The sequence below is a fragment of the Psittacula echo genome (assembly GCF_963264785.1).
Source record: "Psittacula echo genome assembly, chromosome: 6".
Classification (NCBI taxonomy): domain Eukaryota; kingdom Metazoa; phylum Chordata; class Aves; order Psittaciformes; family Psittacidae; genus Psittacula; species Psittacula echo.
In genome coordinates this window covers 37,146,893-37,161,701 of record NC_137743.1, presented here as the reverse complement: position 1 = coordinate 37,161,701, position 14,809 = coordinate 37,146,893, and the positions used below count along the sequence as shown (strand labels likewise).

The window sequence follows — 14,809 nt, the reverse complement described above, 5'->3', positions numbered from 1 at the left end:
TAAATTTGCAGAGTATAATGCCTGAGCAGTCACTATTAGAACACAATAAAGAGAATATTCCATCTCAGATGTACACAACTATTATAGGAAAAGGTCTTCTGCTTTTAGAAGTATTTTGTTAAGATTTGTTTTATCCTCCAGGAAAAAAAAAGTAAACTGGGGTAAAAAAAATGAATCCTCAAAAACTCTCCCTAAATAAACTATACTACAAAAGAAGCTCTGATGATCTCTCAGAGCTGGAAATAATCCATTTTCAGCTAAACTACCCATAGCAATGAAACTGAAAATACTCTAAGAGAGGGCTGGAGACTGTCTTGTAATTAACATTAAACAGATATCATATTTACGAGGAAGTCAAAATATTTTGGAAGCCGATAATCCTGTAAGCCTTAACATGGTATAAGAACAACAAATAAATGCAAAGTGTTACTGTTACACATGCCTGCCTGATCAATGGTTTTCACATATTGATCTATAAATGGAGTTGACAGTCTGTGTTGGCTGCACATTTTCCAAGCAGCTCTATTTTTGTACAAAACCAATACGGGCAATTACCTTTGTTTGAGATGCCAAGTCTTATCAATTCAATGTGATTTAGTGTCATTTTAATTAAATATCAGGATCTACTTCAGGACAATCTATAAAAACAAAGCCTCAAACTTAACTATAAGCTTGATTTGAAGCAAACATGTACAAGCCCTGCAATTTCAAAATATGGCTCCAAAACTCTGCCAAACAGAAGGCTTATATTTTTAGCCATTTTATTTCTGTTTTTTTTTGGCTAGCCATAATTTTGGCAAGTGTTCTATGATCACAAGAGTAAAAAACAAAAGAAGATTGCTTCCTGTTTCCTTGATAATGTATTAGAGAGATAAATAAACCTACCTGTTTGTTTAACCTAATCAGAAAAAAGGTCTAATACATTAACATTTTGGGATGTCTAAATAGGTTCTAATTCTTAATATAGACACCAATAAAAAAAGACATTTCATTGTTCGAAGTTGTTCTGAATGAAGCAAAATGCACTTTCATGGGTTTTAACAGATGAAAATAGCAAATATTCATTTACATTGCTAGTTCAGACACTAACATTAAGCATAGAAAGAGCCCTCGCTTACCAGTCTGTGTCCAGCTTAGTAATTTGTGCTCTTTAAACTCTACATTAGTATCAATTTCAGCCTTTGCACAAAGCTGAAGCATTTCCATTGAAATAAATAACATAAACCCCCAAGAATCTACATTTAGCTCTTGCATCAGTTAGCTTATGCATTCCACATTTGCATCTTCAGTATTATAAAATGCGCAAGTGCACGTGGAGCTACTGATGTATGACGCATATCCTTGTTTGTCACCCTATAGAAAATAATCTGTCCACCTTCAAAACTATAGCCCCAGGTGTGCATACAAGCACCACAGCAAATGCTTGAGAATACAAAAATATCCTTTAGAAAAAATTATGCATTTTCTTCTCTATAAGCCACCAGTCATCCTTCTAGTTTTGTGCCTGGTTTTTGCCCTTTCCTGTCCAGAGTGATTTTTTTTTCCCTAAAAAAATATTTTAGAAATGTATTTTTTCTACTGATATTTCAAAGTGTGCCAGATGCTGATTGCCTTAATCTACTGAAGTGAGGTTTTGCATAAGTTGAGTAAAAAGGATTTGACCCATATATTAATAGAACATAATTCATATGCCAAAACATGAATGGCAAAAGAGTAATATGGAATACTTTTTTCAGCTATTTCTTGGTTTTTAAAAGAAAAACCTCTCCAATGATAGGACAAAAATATTCAGTCAATGCAAAATAGAAAACAAACATAATCAGTGGATACCTTCTAGGTTATATTCATCATTGAAACAGAGGTAGACTGTTGCAAACAGTAAATTTACAAATAGAAATATCATGATAAATCCTTTTTATTTTCTAGCACAAAATAAATTAGCTCTGCTTAACACACCAGTAATAGGGATTTGTGTGCCTTTAAATGCAAAATTGAAGACTGTGTATATGAGTGCCCCAGAAAAGAACAGCACGAATTTTAAAACAAGATTACTAAATGTACGTATATACATATATATGAGCGTGTGTGTGCATATCAGTTGGACCTTGCTTTTTCAAGACACTTGGACAGAGTACTTTCTTCCATTACTTTCCCCAAAATCCTTCATGAGTCACACGCACAGATTCAGATATGTCAGCATGCAATTGCTACAAGCAACTGATATTTCATTGGTCTTTTAACTTGAATCTCACTGCATTTAAAGCACATATTTGAAAACGTTTGGATCATTAGGAATTTTGCTTTTAGTTTGGGCATTAGCAAACAACTTTAAGAAGCTTATTTAAGTAAACACGCCAAAACACTTTCAGTCTGTCAATATCTAGTCAGAAAACTCTACATGGCAAAAAGAGATGAAAAGAATTGAAATAGAAAGGAAATTAGTAACATGGCAGGCTTTCAATCCATTATGTCAGAGCCAAGTTTGCTTGGTAAAATGACATATACTCAGTAAAATTCCACTGTTATATAATTAGCTACTAAACAAATGCAACACAAAGCAACTTTTCAGCTCTCAGTCAATGAATATATATTGTATCTGCTATGGCTATTGGGATGCAGCAGTGAATATTTATGTCTAATTTAACTTTTTGGAGCCCATCTTCTGTAACAGTCCAGCATACTATCCCCAAAACTAAAGTTATGTAACAAGGTAATGTCAACAATGAGAAACTGCAGGATAAAATCCTGCCCAAAAGTGAAAAATGCTAATTTTGTCTCATTTAGCAGCTGGATACAGAAATGCTCATTAGTTTTAAGAGGGTTAATCCTTTTAACTTTTGCATATTGATATGCCAATTATGCCTAATTGTACAAGAGGCATCAGTCAAGGTAATAGTGCATAAACACATGAAAGTTATTAAGTACATCCCAACATGTAATAAAGTAGGTGTTAATTGGTAGCTGAGTTCTGCAGGCTATTGAGGTGGATAATTCATTGAGAGATGGATCACTTGTAATTTCTCTACATAATTCCTTTTGCAGTCTCATGCTGTGATGTTTTCATGCTTGTCAAAAACGACTGCAGCCTAGTGCCTTTTGTTAAACACAGCCAATAAAATATGTTAGGCATCATTAAATATACTTAACTTTTAAACTTTTTCAAAGATACAGTTTTTCCTGATAATACATTATAGTATTCCCAGTAAATTACTATAAACGTTGTTTCAGGTTTGTAATGGAGGAACATTTCACATCAGATAAAAAGGAAGAGACATATACAGTGTGTCTGAGGCAAACAGTATCATTTAAATGGAAGGTATTTGAGTATCTTATCAGCTGCTAAGATCTAAAGAGATTTTTCTTTCCAGAAATACAAAGTGAAATTAGTTAAGCTATATCTCACTGTATATCAGAGAAATTAATTACTAAAGTAATGTATTTCTAAATAAATCTGAATTTTGAGTTTGACCTTTGAGTAAAAAGGAAAAAAATAAAGCTGTTATTGCAGACTTCCTCCATTTAATAACTTTTTAGAAGCTGAATATTTCATAGGAATCCATTACATCAAGAAAACAAAAAATTTATGGTTGGCATGGTTGTGAGAAGTGACTGAGACCTGGGACTCTGTCCCCAGCTAACAGAGTTTTTTCCCTCATTTGCATTCTCTGAGAACAAAATGGATCCAGAGTCCAAAAAGTGGCTAACATCGCATAAATAATTTTTTAACATCATATGGCCTCAGCTGCAAGTTGCCACCATTATGGAAGAAAATTAACCAGGGGAGACCCATATCAATCAGTTTGTTTAGTAGCTGTGAAGGAGTACAGGGGCAGGGATGCAACTGGCAGTAGAGTTCATCACTAACTTCAGGGGAAAAAAAAAGAATGGTAATGGATAAAAAATTAGTCAACTCTTTCAACTCTGTCAACTAACACAATAATAAAATAACTTCAGTGTCTGACTTGTTACAATTACTTCATCTCTACAGCAAGATTTATTTGTGTTATGAACAAAGTTGGCTTATATTTACGGAGTTGCAATTTCCATTTTCCATTTCTTTTTCTTTTGTCAGCTTTTAAATTTTGCCTTTTGAGAAATCATAACATGCATCTGATACTGTAAGTATTATGCTCTACAGCAGCCATATTTAAGTACTGTAACACTGCAGAGTTGAAATGCTGAGTAGATGCTATGATCATGGCCACCAAAGCCAAATTCGTTCTTTCATTGAAGGAAAATTGTTATTCCTGTGTCTAGCCATACTCCTAAAAATGTATTAGTGTCATTAAATCCCTCCTTGCAAGGGATAATCATGAAATCAGTATCTTAGCCATGAATAAGGTAATTCTGTGGTTTTTAAAATATCGGAAGACTCAGAAACTGTTAGGAATATTTTACTTACAGGCTCAGGGACTTTCACATTCTCTGACAAAATCATAGATTTGCTTTGGCTCAGTCTATCGTGGTGACTGTTGGCATTTTTGATCCTCATTTGAACAGTCCCCATACTGTGTTGGGAAGGATTAGGGTTTTCAGAGGCTGTATCAGAAGCTGTAGACCTTTCCATGGTTACTGGGTTGACCTGAAGAACATAAAATAAGAGCATTAATCTAGGAACCCCTCCATGCAAAAATGTATCAATGCCAGTTATATGTCGCTGTAGTCAGGAGAAGTTGAGTTATCTTGCTGGCAAGATCTTGATCTTCTTTGAACACCAGGATAACTATTAGCTGTGTCAGTCTGTAGTTTTATTATTGCCCTTATCACTCACCCATCCAAACTGCCTTGAAGAGTTAGTTTATGTAAAAGATTATCCTTATCTCAAAAGCCATTCTCGTCTATGGTGTAATCTCCCTGCAAGCCTCTGTCACGTCCAGCTGGCAGCCACTACTTTTTGTCTTTGGCCCTGCTCACACTATACATTTTCAATCTTGCAAAGGAAAACAACATGCTGTGAAGTCAATTAACATAACTTACCTCCGCAGTTCAATACATGCATGTTACAAGAGCATTGCAGGACCATGCTGCAACCCTGCTAGTGTCCTAGATTCAAACCCAAATCTAATAAAATTTCCCTTATTTTTTACATTCTGTCACCAACAGAGATGGGATTTTTATTTCTCTTGCTCATTTTTAAAAATTTGGAAATTAAGAAATAGCTGAGCACATCAGCTCTCAAGCCATTGGAGGAATATGGGGAAACCCGTAGAGAATGATCACCTTCTCTAGCAGAACTGCTGTTCAACCTCCTGTGTCAGCCTTAGTTCTACTCGATAAACTGCATTCTAACTATTTAAATTCCCAAAATGCTTTTCATCAACAAGAGTTGCTTCATAGTTCTTGTACAAAGCATCAGGACAGTGATGTACAGCACTTTCTCTACTTTCCTCGCTCCCTTCCCCAGTTCACCCTGGCACTACTATATGTAAGTTGTGGGAGAAGTAATATGGTAAGAGTCACAAAAAAACTTGCTATTTGTATTGCTGTGTAACTGTATGAGAAAATGGGTGAGGAAGAGATACTATATAAGCTGATTTCCCAATTACGGAGCCAGAGCAATGGAAATCCATTCAAATGCAGTTATAATATAAACTGCTGAAAATCAGCATTTTCCAAACAGGTTTGAAGATCACAACTTTTTCTAGCAACATCTCCCCAACCTCTAATGACTCTAAAAGATGAAATCCTCTGAATTTAAGAATGTTAATTTCTATGAAGACATCAGAGCAGAGGAAGATATGGTGCCAGTGTGAGAGAAGGAGATGAGGAGCACTACTGCATGTCTCTGGGCAGGACCTTAGTGTTATGCTGATGGGAGGACTCAGCCTTCCTGCCTTCACCCTCTCATGGCCCTGATAAATCAATTCCTTACAGAAAACTGCCTCAGATATAGAGAATGATAATGAGAGGTCATGTAGTCACAAAATGGTTGAAGTCGGAAGAGACATCTGAAAGTCATCTGGTCCAAGTCCCCTGCTCAAGCAGGACCACCTACAGATGGTTGCCCAGGGCCATGTCCAGAATGCTTTTGAATATCTTCAGGGGGATTCGAACTCACACAGCTAGATATATGGAAATACAAGGAAACACAGCACTCTTGAATAGAGAAATGAGAAGAAGTGCTTCGATATTAGCCATTACTCACTCAATATTATGAGCTGTGATAGAAACACTGATTTTAATAAAGACAAGAGTAAAGCTTATGACCATGGCTGCCTCCCACACTGAATTAGTTACTCAAAGTTCCCTACAGAAATTAAATCACAGAAAAAAGAGGAAAAAAATAGGCTAATTAGGCTATTTATATATATGTCCTGATGCTCAGATTTATGCATGTCTGTTTTTGCTGTAAATTGGTGAATGATACCAAGGAAAACTCTTTATGTGGACCTTTGGTAGACAACACTGAGTGTTCTCCCTCCCCAGGACACATTTTACCACCCCGTAGAGCAGTCGCTGCTCAAACCCATGTCGCAGGCACACTTTGCCATTTTGGCAGTAAAGTCTGCAGCAGCTCCAAATCGGAAATGATTTTTTTCCTCCTTCTAAACTTGGAGAGTCAACCCATTTTGTATTTCACATTGGTATCAAATCAAAATTGCTTCCCAACAGATTTTCAGTAGGCTCCAGGCTGGAGAGCTGATCAGACTTGAGAGACAAGAGCAACACTAGCTCTGTCACAAATCCAATGTTTGGCTGGAGCACATCTCTCAGATTTTCTTCTGAAATTTCCCACCTATAAGACTCTGACGTATCTCTTCTTGGGAGCATTACGAGTTTTAATTAGGTAGTCTCTGCCTGGTGTTGTCAGCACATGAAGTGCTGTAACAAAGTTTAATGGTACGACAAAGTCATGCTGTGGATCTCAAATAGAAACACAGTCAGTAAATAACAAGTCTGCAAAGACGTCTGAAAATGTTTATTCTAGTCTCGTTGAACCTTGGTTAATTTTCCCCAAACCTGGAACTAGTTCAAACACATCAGAGTATAACAAGGAGACTGTGTCACCCAAGTTACAGGAACTACCACAAAAGATAAAACCCCAAATCTCAGCATTTTCACCATCAGATTTTATTTGTCTTAGTGTAGATCACGGTGAGATCCTGCAAAATATTACAGGACATGAAGGAAAGGTACAAGTTACAGAAGTTTCTCCCTCAGGACTTCCAGGTAGGAATCCTTTGCTGCCCAAACTCCATTGACTCCTGACAGCGTTGCGGACCCTGCATGCCAGTAGATGGCACCCTGAATATGAGCTCCACGAATGCAGTGGTGTTGCATTCGCATTTGCAAGAAGAATTTGGTTTAAACTTGCACTCTGCCTTTTTTTTTTTTTTTTTTTTTGCTAAGCTTTTTGAAAAAATAAGAAGGGAAGACAGTCAGGAAACTGTTAAAATATTAACACAAAAAGGATCCTATCTGATGCTTTTATGATTTCATGCTTCCAAACTGTTAGCAGCATCAGGACCAAGTTTCGGCTGGTTTTGCAGAGGATTTCATTTCACTTACTTTGGAAAGCAGAGATGCCAAGTCCTGTGCAACTTCTTCTGAGGCACCCTGCGTTTATTATACAACTGGTTAACGTGCCTTTTTGGCAAATAGTTAGCATCTGGATATAAATTTTAGTTTTGAAACCTTCTACAGTTGATTTGCTGGAGAAAGGCATTAAACCAAGACAGAATTTACCTCCCTTCCCTCTCTGTTTTTTTGTAGGGTTCTTTGGGGCAAAGAAGCAGCATAACTTTAAGATATTCATGTAAAAGGAGAGGGATAGGGAAACATCCTGAAAAATCCTCTTGAAGTACCTGTACTGGGTCATTGTGGAACAGAAGTGACAGGTTGGATAAGTACAACACGGGTACAAGAAAAACCCTTGACATGAAGATGAATGAATGACGCAGGAAAGGAAAACTGATTCATATAGTGGGTAAAAAGGTATTGGATATGGGAAAGGAAAACTTTAATTTCTGGAGAGTGGATAGATCTTACCTATGGGGCAAAAAACGCTACTGAGCTCTAGGGACAAAATCATCTTTCCGCCTGGGACAGTAAAACCAATTCAGTCCTATGCAGCCAGCTGATTTTGGAGATACCCTAAGAAGTTCAAAAGCCCTCACTGAAGGAAGAAGCAGTTCATGCTTCAAATGAAATTTGCAATTTCAGTGGTCAATGCCTTGCCCAGAAATTGGTACGTCTGGGATGCTCACAGAGGAGGATAAGCCTACTCCAGCAAGTAGCACAGCATCCCAATGGCAAATCATGTTGTACTGAAGCCAGTGTTCAGAGGCCAAGTACAGGTGTGAGATGGTTGCTGACTAGTCAAGTGACATTTGACATATACGGTTGTTCAGTGGTTAAGATCCTAAAACCCTGATTTCTGTATGTACAGTTGACTTTCAAACACACAGTGTGAAAGTAATGAATAGTACAGAGATGAAAAAATTGAAAATTTTTAGATGCAAATCGTACATACAGTAAAGCCATCCCATTTCTGAGAATCAATCCCAGGTTAAAAAAGTAACACAGCAAATTGCAGAGATCAGACCTCGATGTTCCTCACAAAGTGCTGAGTCTTGGTAAAACTATCTTCAAGAGCATTTTCTGTAATATTTCTTTTAAAAACAGTTCCTTTACAAAAACCTGGTGTTTGACAACAGTGAAAATATTTCAAGTATTTCTTATTTTCTTTTGATGAGGAAAAATTCTTTTCTGCATTTTCTCTTCAAAAAGAGAAAGGAAATAATAAAGGAATTAAAGTAACATTGTTAACTTCCCAATGAAAACTAAAACAGAACAAAACCAAACCTTCCTTTTTCTACTTGTATTTTCCCTGAAAAAAAAAAAAAAAGGAAAAACATATTTTTGAGCTTTTTGAAAAAATTAAGGAGGTGAATTATTCACCTCACAACTATTCTGATGTCTTTAGTAGCTTAATTATGGTTTCTGTCTCACAATGATAGTCAGATAAGTGTTCCCTCCTACAGCAGCTCATGGAGTTAAATGAAGTTTCATAATGCAGTTATCAGGATTTTCATCTATTTTGACACGTTGCTTTGTCCAGGTGTTCATCATATAGTGAGTGGACTGACCAGTATTACCCAAGAACTTCATTCCATCACTTTTGGTACAGTATCCATAAAGTTAGCATGTAGGTTTTCAGCAAAGCAAAGTGCTAGTTCTTCAAGAAACAAGAGATATCAGTATTTCTAAATTTTGTTTTGAGCTATGCCTACGGCTTCATACAGCAAAAGACAGAATGCAACTGTTAATTCATTAGCAACTTGTACCAAGTAGTTGTAACAAGTACTTTTATCTAAGAAAGGGAAAAAAAATCTATCCATGATTAATTCAGCTCTGGGGTACCCAACAAAAAAGGAATGTGGACCAGTTGGAGCAAGTCCAGATGAGGGTCACAAAGATGCCCCGAGGACTGCAGCAAGTCTTCTATGAAGACAGGCTGAGAGCGTGGGGGTTCTTCAGTCTGGAGAAGAGTGGCCTCACAGTGGGACTCCTCCCAGGGGTCAACAGGAAAGCTAGAGAGGGGCGTTTTACAAGGGCCTGTATAGGTAAGAAAAGGGGGAATGGCTTTAAACTGAAAGAGGGTAGTTTTAGATTAGATATTAAGAAGAATTTCTTTACTATGAGGGTGGTGAGACACAGAAATTAATTGTCTGACAAGCTGTGTCTGCTGTATCCCTGGAAGAGTTCTTGGCCAGGTTGAATGGAATGGGGCTTTGAGCAACCTAACCAGGTTAGGCTGCTCAACAACCAGGAAGGTGTTCCTGCCTATGGCAGCAGGGCTGGAACTAGATGATCTTTATGTCCCTTCCAAACCTAAACATTCTATGATTTTATCATATAATTAAAATAAGCTTTTAATTTCTTCCAACTTTTCTCCTTATGACATAAGCAGCGCTATTAGGTCAGAAGCATAACGAACATGGAAGTGCTCAACATAGTAACATGAAAATACTGCAAAAATTAAAGTGCATCTTCGTATATTCACTAATTCTCTTCTGCTGAAGAGTGTATCACACTTGAACAGCATCCATTAAAATTTAGTGCAACTATATTACAAAAGAACAAAAATCAGCGCTAGGTTCACTGTTACAGTGGACCTGTGAGCCAGAAGAAAACATAAAAATTCAAGAAGAAGTAAGAGTTAACAAATGGGAAAAAAAAAAAAACAAACCCAAAACCCTCAAAAAAACACAAAAGCAAGCTAATGCAGCACATGTGGTGAGACAAAGCATTCTTGTAAAGGAGAAAACATATTTCTGTGTCTGTGAAAGCAGTGTTTAAAATCAACACACCTACGTAAATATTTCTGATGCTGGGTTTTGCTCTTAGCCTTTGCTACACTGTTAACAATCTCTGCTGAAGTACAGCTCAGGGGCAGTAAGTGCTTAAATATAAAACTGCTGGAAATAAAAAGGGGGACAGATGAAAAAGCTGTAGGTAAGGAGAGAGGATAACAAGTAAACTGCCACATAGCTTTTCTCAATTATTATCTGCACTGTGCTGTGTCTTTATTTTTTTCTTTCAACCATCCCCACCATGCTGCTCTCACAGCTAATGCATCACACATCTGCTCCCAGTGCACAGACACAAACAGCAAAGGCTGTTGAGGGATACGGTGTTCTGGGCTGGTGCCCAAAAGTGTCCCAGAGCCAGTTTATCTGAGTACTATAAAACCAAAAAAATCCATTGTAATGGAAATACAAAGCAGATGTAACATTTCTACGCCTTTTCTTTTGCAGAAAGATATCGTCCAGCCTGGAATAATTTGTATTTAGGAAGTAGCATTAATTCCAACCATCATTCACATCTCTAGTCAAAGTAGAAGATCAGGAACAACACTACTGCCTGAGTCTTTATTCCAGTTCTACCCTTTTATATCAGATAGACAATAAAACAAAATTTCATGCCAAGTTCGTTCTGCTGTAAAATGTTAAATGTCCTAAACTAAACCACAGTTTTCCTTATCAACTGAAATTACAATCTCATCAGCAAACATCAGTGAGTTAGTTGATACATCTTAAGTCCAACAAAAGCCAAGCTCATCAGCTCTAATTATCACACCCCCTTTTAATTTTTTTACCTTTGCAGACATATTAGACTTTCAGTGGTGTGTCTCAGAACAGAAAACACATGGAGCAATGATCATGGGGGTCATCTTCCCTTATGTGTCTAAAGGCTGGTATGTACTCTTTTCTAGTCCAGTATATGATGGCTTTCTGCAAATAAAAGTAGAAATGGCCCACAAAATTCTTCAGGTAACTCTAATTTACATGTACAGTTACCCTTACCTCTCCTGCAGTCAAAGAGTAAAGTATCTTTTCTGTTTTGTTTGTAACAATATCGCATTGCCTAGTATTTCATTGCTGCCCTGTGTGAAATACGTTGCTCAGGCCGTTATTCACAATTTTATTTATACCCTGAGGTATATAACCCAGTTCTCTGAAGGATGAAACTAAATACAAATTTCTTGACACAGCTTGGCCCACATGATGGCACACTTCTTAGTTAGTTACCTATTAACAAAGAGTATGATTGTTAAAACAAGTCTTAGGCTAAAGAATCTTTTATCGTAGAGTTTTTTACTTGATCCTTGATATGATGACCCTTCCAACCTTTTTGGTTTACTCTCTCATATTAAGGGAGGGTTATATTTTATAACAACAGTTAATAACTACATGATTCTCCTGATTGAAATCTCAGATAACAGCTGAATATCCAGGAGGATCAGAGTATTCATAATGAGTGTTACTTAGAATAATTTTTTCCTGCTTTCTGCAATACAGGACATGTGGCTCCAGACAGGTCTTAAAGGCCTGATCCTGATCTCAGGTTTACAGCGAACCCACTGTAGTTGATGGAATTGCAGCAAAGCAGAAGTAATATCAAGCACACACAAGGAGGAAAGCCAAAGTATTAGAGAGCCAGGTATGGAAACACACTTTGTAATGAGCTGCAAGAAGGAAGGATACAGACTTGTACAGCAGTAACAACGTTGCTTTATTTTGGGTCTAAGAACATACTTTAAAATTGTTTTGATAACTGAGTTCTTGAGAAATTGTTAAAATGCACCACTTAATTTCTTATTTCTGGTATTTACCACACGTATTGGGAATATCTGATTCTGTACTTACAGTATGTCACAGATCTGCAGGGGATTGGAGTCTACACCATGCAATAACTTAGAGACTGCTATAGTTTGATGCTTTGGTGATTTCCTGCCCATTGATTACAGCACTAAAAATATGAGTGAGTGGTTTACTGCTATGAAGATTGACAGCAGGTTTTTTGTCTATTTTTTCTTTTTTACGCAACAAAAAAATAAAACTATAAAATAATAGAAGGCTGATATCAAGTCCCACTTTCTAGTAGATGCCAGCAAAATACTTAACCAAATACACGGTTTCAGTGGAAATAATATTAATCTTTACAAATTGTTGCTTGATTTGTCTCATGGGTTGGATGAATAGAGGCATGAAGGCAGAAAATTTAAATAGCTGTGTTATACTGGCAATGGTTATCAATGAGGTTTTAGGCAGGGACCTGAAGTTGTCCTTTGTGTCATTCTGAAATTTTGTAGAAGATCATAGCTGAAAGCTTCAGGGTCTGTTTCCTGCTATACACAAACCTGTAAAAACAGCAAGATCAAATGACAAAGAAAAATAGGAATCTAGTTAAGTGCCTTGTATCCTATTGGGCAGAGATGTGCTCTCTCTTAAAATGCTTTCGAATGGCCAAAGAATTAGAAAGAAAAAGAGAATGGGAGACAGCTACCATTCTGAAGTTGTGCAGATGCAACAAACTCTTCGCATTCATATATGATGACTACAGATCCAACTCTAATTCTGCAGTCCTCTATGACCTGCTGTCTACAGGACTTCCTTGCACAAGTAAAAGCTTACTAGGAAATATCACTAGGATATTATTGGAAACAACAAAAAGATGCAGTAGAGTAAAAGAGCCTACTACCTTCAAGTCGGCAGGTGACTGTGTATGGTTATGGCTCTTCTTATATCACATAATTTCTTAATTATATCACATGTGAAGGTCTCAGGAAAGGTAACAGTTGTTTCAAAGTTTGTCTGTCCTAGTATATCATACGGGATAGCATAATGCTGTTCCAAACCGTTCACCACTCCTATGTCAATTTAAGATCTCATTTTCATGTGGAACTTGAAGCTAAAAGTATCCTTTGTGTACAGTTTGGCCTGCATATGTTCTGGGAACAGTCGTCCATAGTAGAAATTCAATTGAATATGTAAAAGAACATGCCTGGGAAAAATTGCTACTTCTAGGTCTTACTGCTGGCAATGCATTTAATTTTTTTCTGGACTGCATCTGATCTGCGACACCTGCCTCCATTTTCTATGCTGTGGAAGCTAGATTACAATCATTCAAATGATGAATATTGGTCATATATACACACTATTAAAAAAACCCAACTATGACTGTCATCCTGTACATAACACTTCTAACACATCCTCCAACACTGGATAGGAATGTGGTTTAGATATTAGACCAATGGCAGCAAGTAGTTTATAGCATCATAAAAGTTCACAGCAATTTAGTTGATTCAACACCAAGTAAGACCTGAGAAGTGCTAGAGGGGAATGCTTGGTTACTCCTGACCTGACCTTACCTGACACGAGGAAAAGATAATTTCCTTCTACCTCCTTCTTTTCTTCTATACATCTATATACTGCAGATGAGTACAGAGTAGAGTCATGGCTTTCCAACAACCACAAGTAAGACTAACCAGCTATAAACTCATTTTGCACCTGCATATGATGCTTGTCAAATGGTAACTTTTTAGTTTAAAGCTGTCTAATTCTGAATAAAAAAAAATCCAATGTTTTCTCTAGAAAGATCACATAAGAATCACAAATTTTCTCCGGTACTTGAAAGAAATCTGTTCCTATAGCCTAAATGTTCAGAAAAGTGTTGTTACTTTTAATGTTGCCAGATCTGAAGTGATGAGATACTATGGGAAAGGTTATTCTTGCAGTATTTACAGATACAAGCAGAAGCAGAAGTGACAGAAATTTCAGAGTAAGACTGCCTGAAATACTTCCAGCTCAATTTTGCAGAACTCCTCACAGAGATTCAGATATTCATCCAAACTTTCCATGCTTACCTGAACTAGACATGTGGTGATGATAATTTTGGAACAGCCCAAACTCTCTGGAAAAGTAGAAGAGTTAGTACCACATGACAAACTGATGCATTAGAAAAATATTTTTTAAACGCCTGAAAGATTGCTGCAAATAGCCAAAGAAAGAAACTTCCTATAAGTTCGCAATTTCAGAGCTTTGCCAACAGAAATTTTGGTTTCAATTTGACAGCAGCTATGCAAACAAGCTATCACAAAGCTAGCTTGGGTAGGATGTTACAGCGTAGTTGTGACCTGCACCACATTCAGGCACATGTTCTGCCGGCTGATCCATGGTGGAGGAAGCACCTCACATTCATTACTGAGAAAGATTACACACAATTTTTATCACTCTAAATCAGTTGTGCACTGCTGAACACTTGGGGCAGTTGTAAATCATGTCTTCGTTTGCCACATGGTCCTTACTCCCTGCACCAGCAGCATCCCCTTCACTAGAAAAAATGTCCTACTGAGCTCTGTTTAGACTCTGGTGAAAGAATGGCTGTTGTTTTAACCTTCTCAAGTATCTTAGAGTCCCTCAACTTAGTAGTTAAAATGCACATTTGCTTTCCCCTAATCCATTTTGCAGTTCCATATACCCATTGTCCTACATGTCTGTAAAAATGAGATGCTGAGATTATT

The 14,809-nt window shown here is 37.1% G+C and overlaps 1 protein-coding gene across 1 annotated transcript in view; it reads right to left on the bottom strand.

Annotated features, from left to right (window-relative positions):
- Window positions 1–14,809, bottom strand: part of ARHGAP15 (Rho GTPase activating protein 15) — a 340,067-nt gene that overhangs the window by 318,403 nt on the left and 6,855 nt on the right. Inside the window, exon 2 of the mRNA XM_080620957.1 lies at window positions 4,403–4,582. Coding sequence (XP_080477083.1) covers window positions 4,403–4,567 — 165 coding nt within the window. The 5' untranslated portion in view covers window positions 4,568–4,582. The remainder of the gene's footprint in view (window positions 1–4,402; window positions 4,583–14,809) is intronic.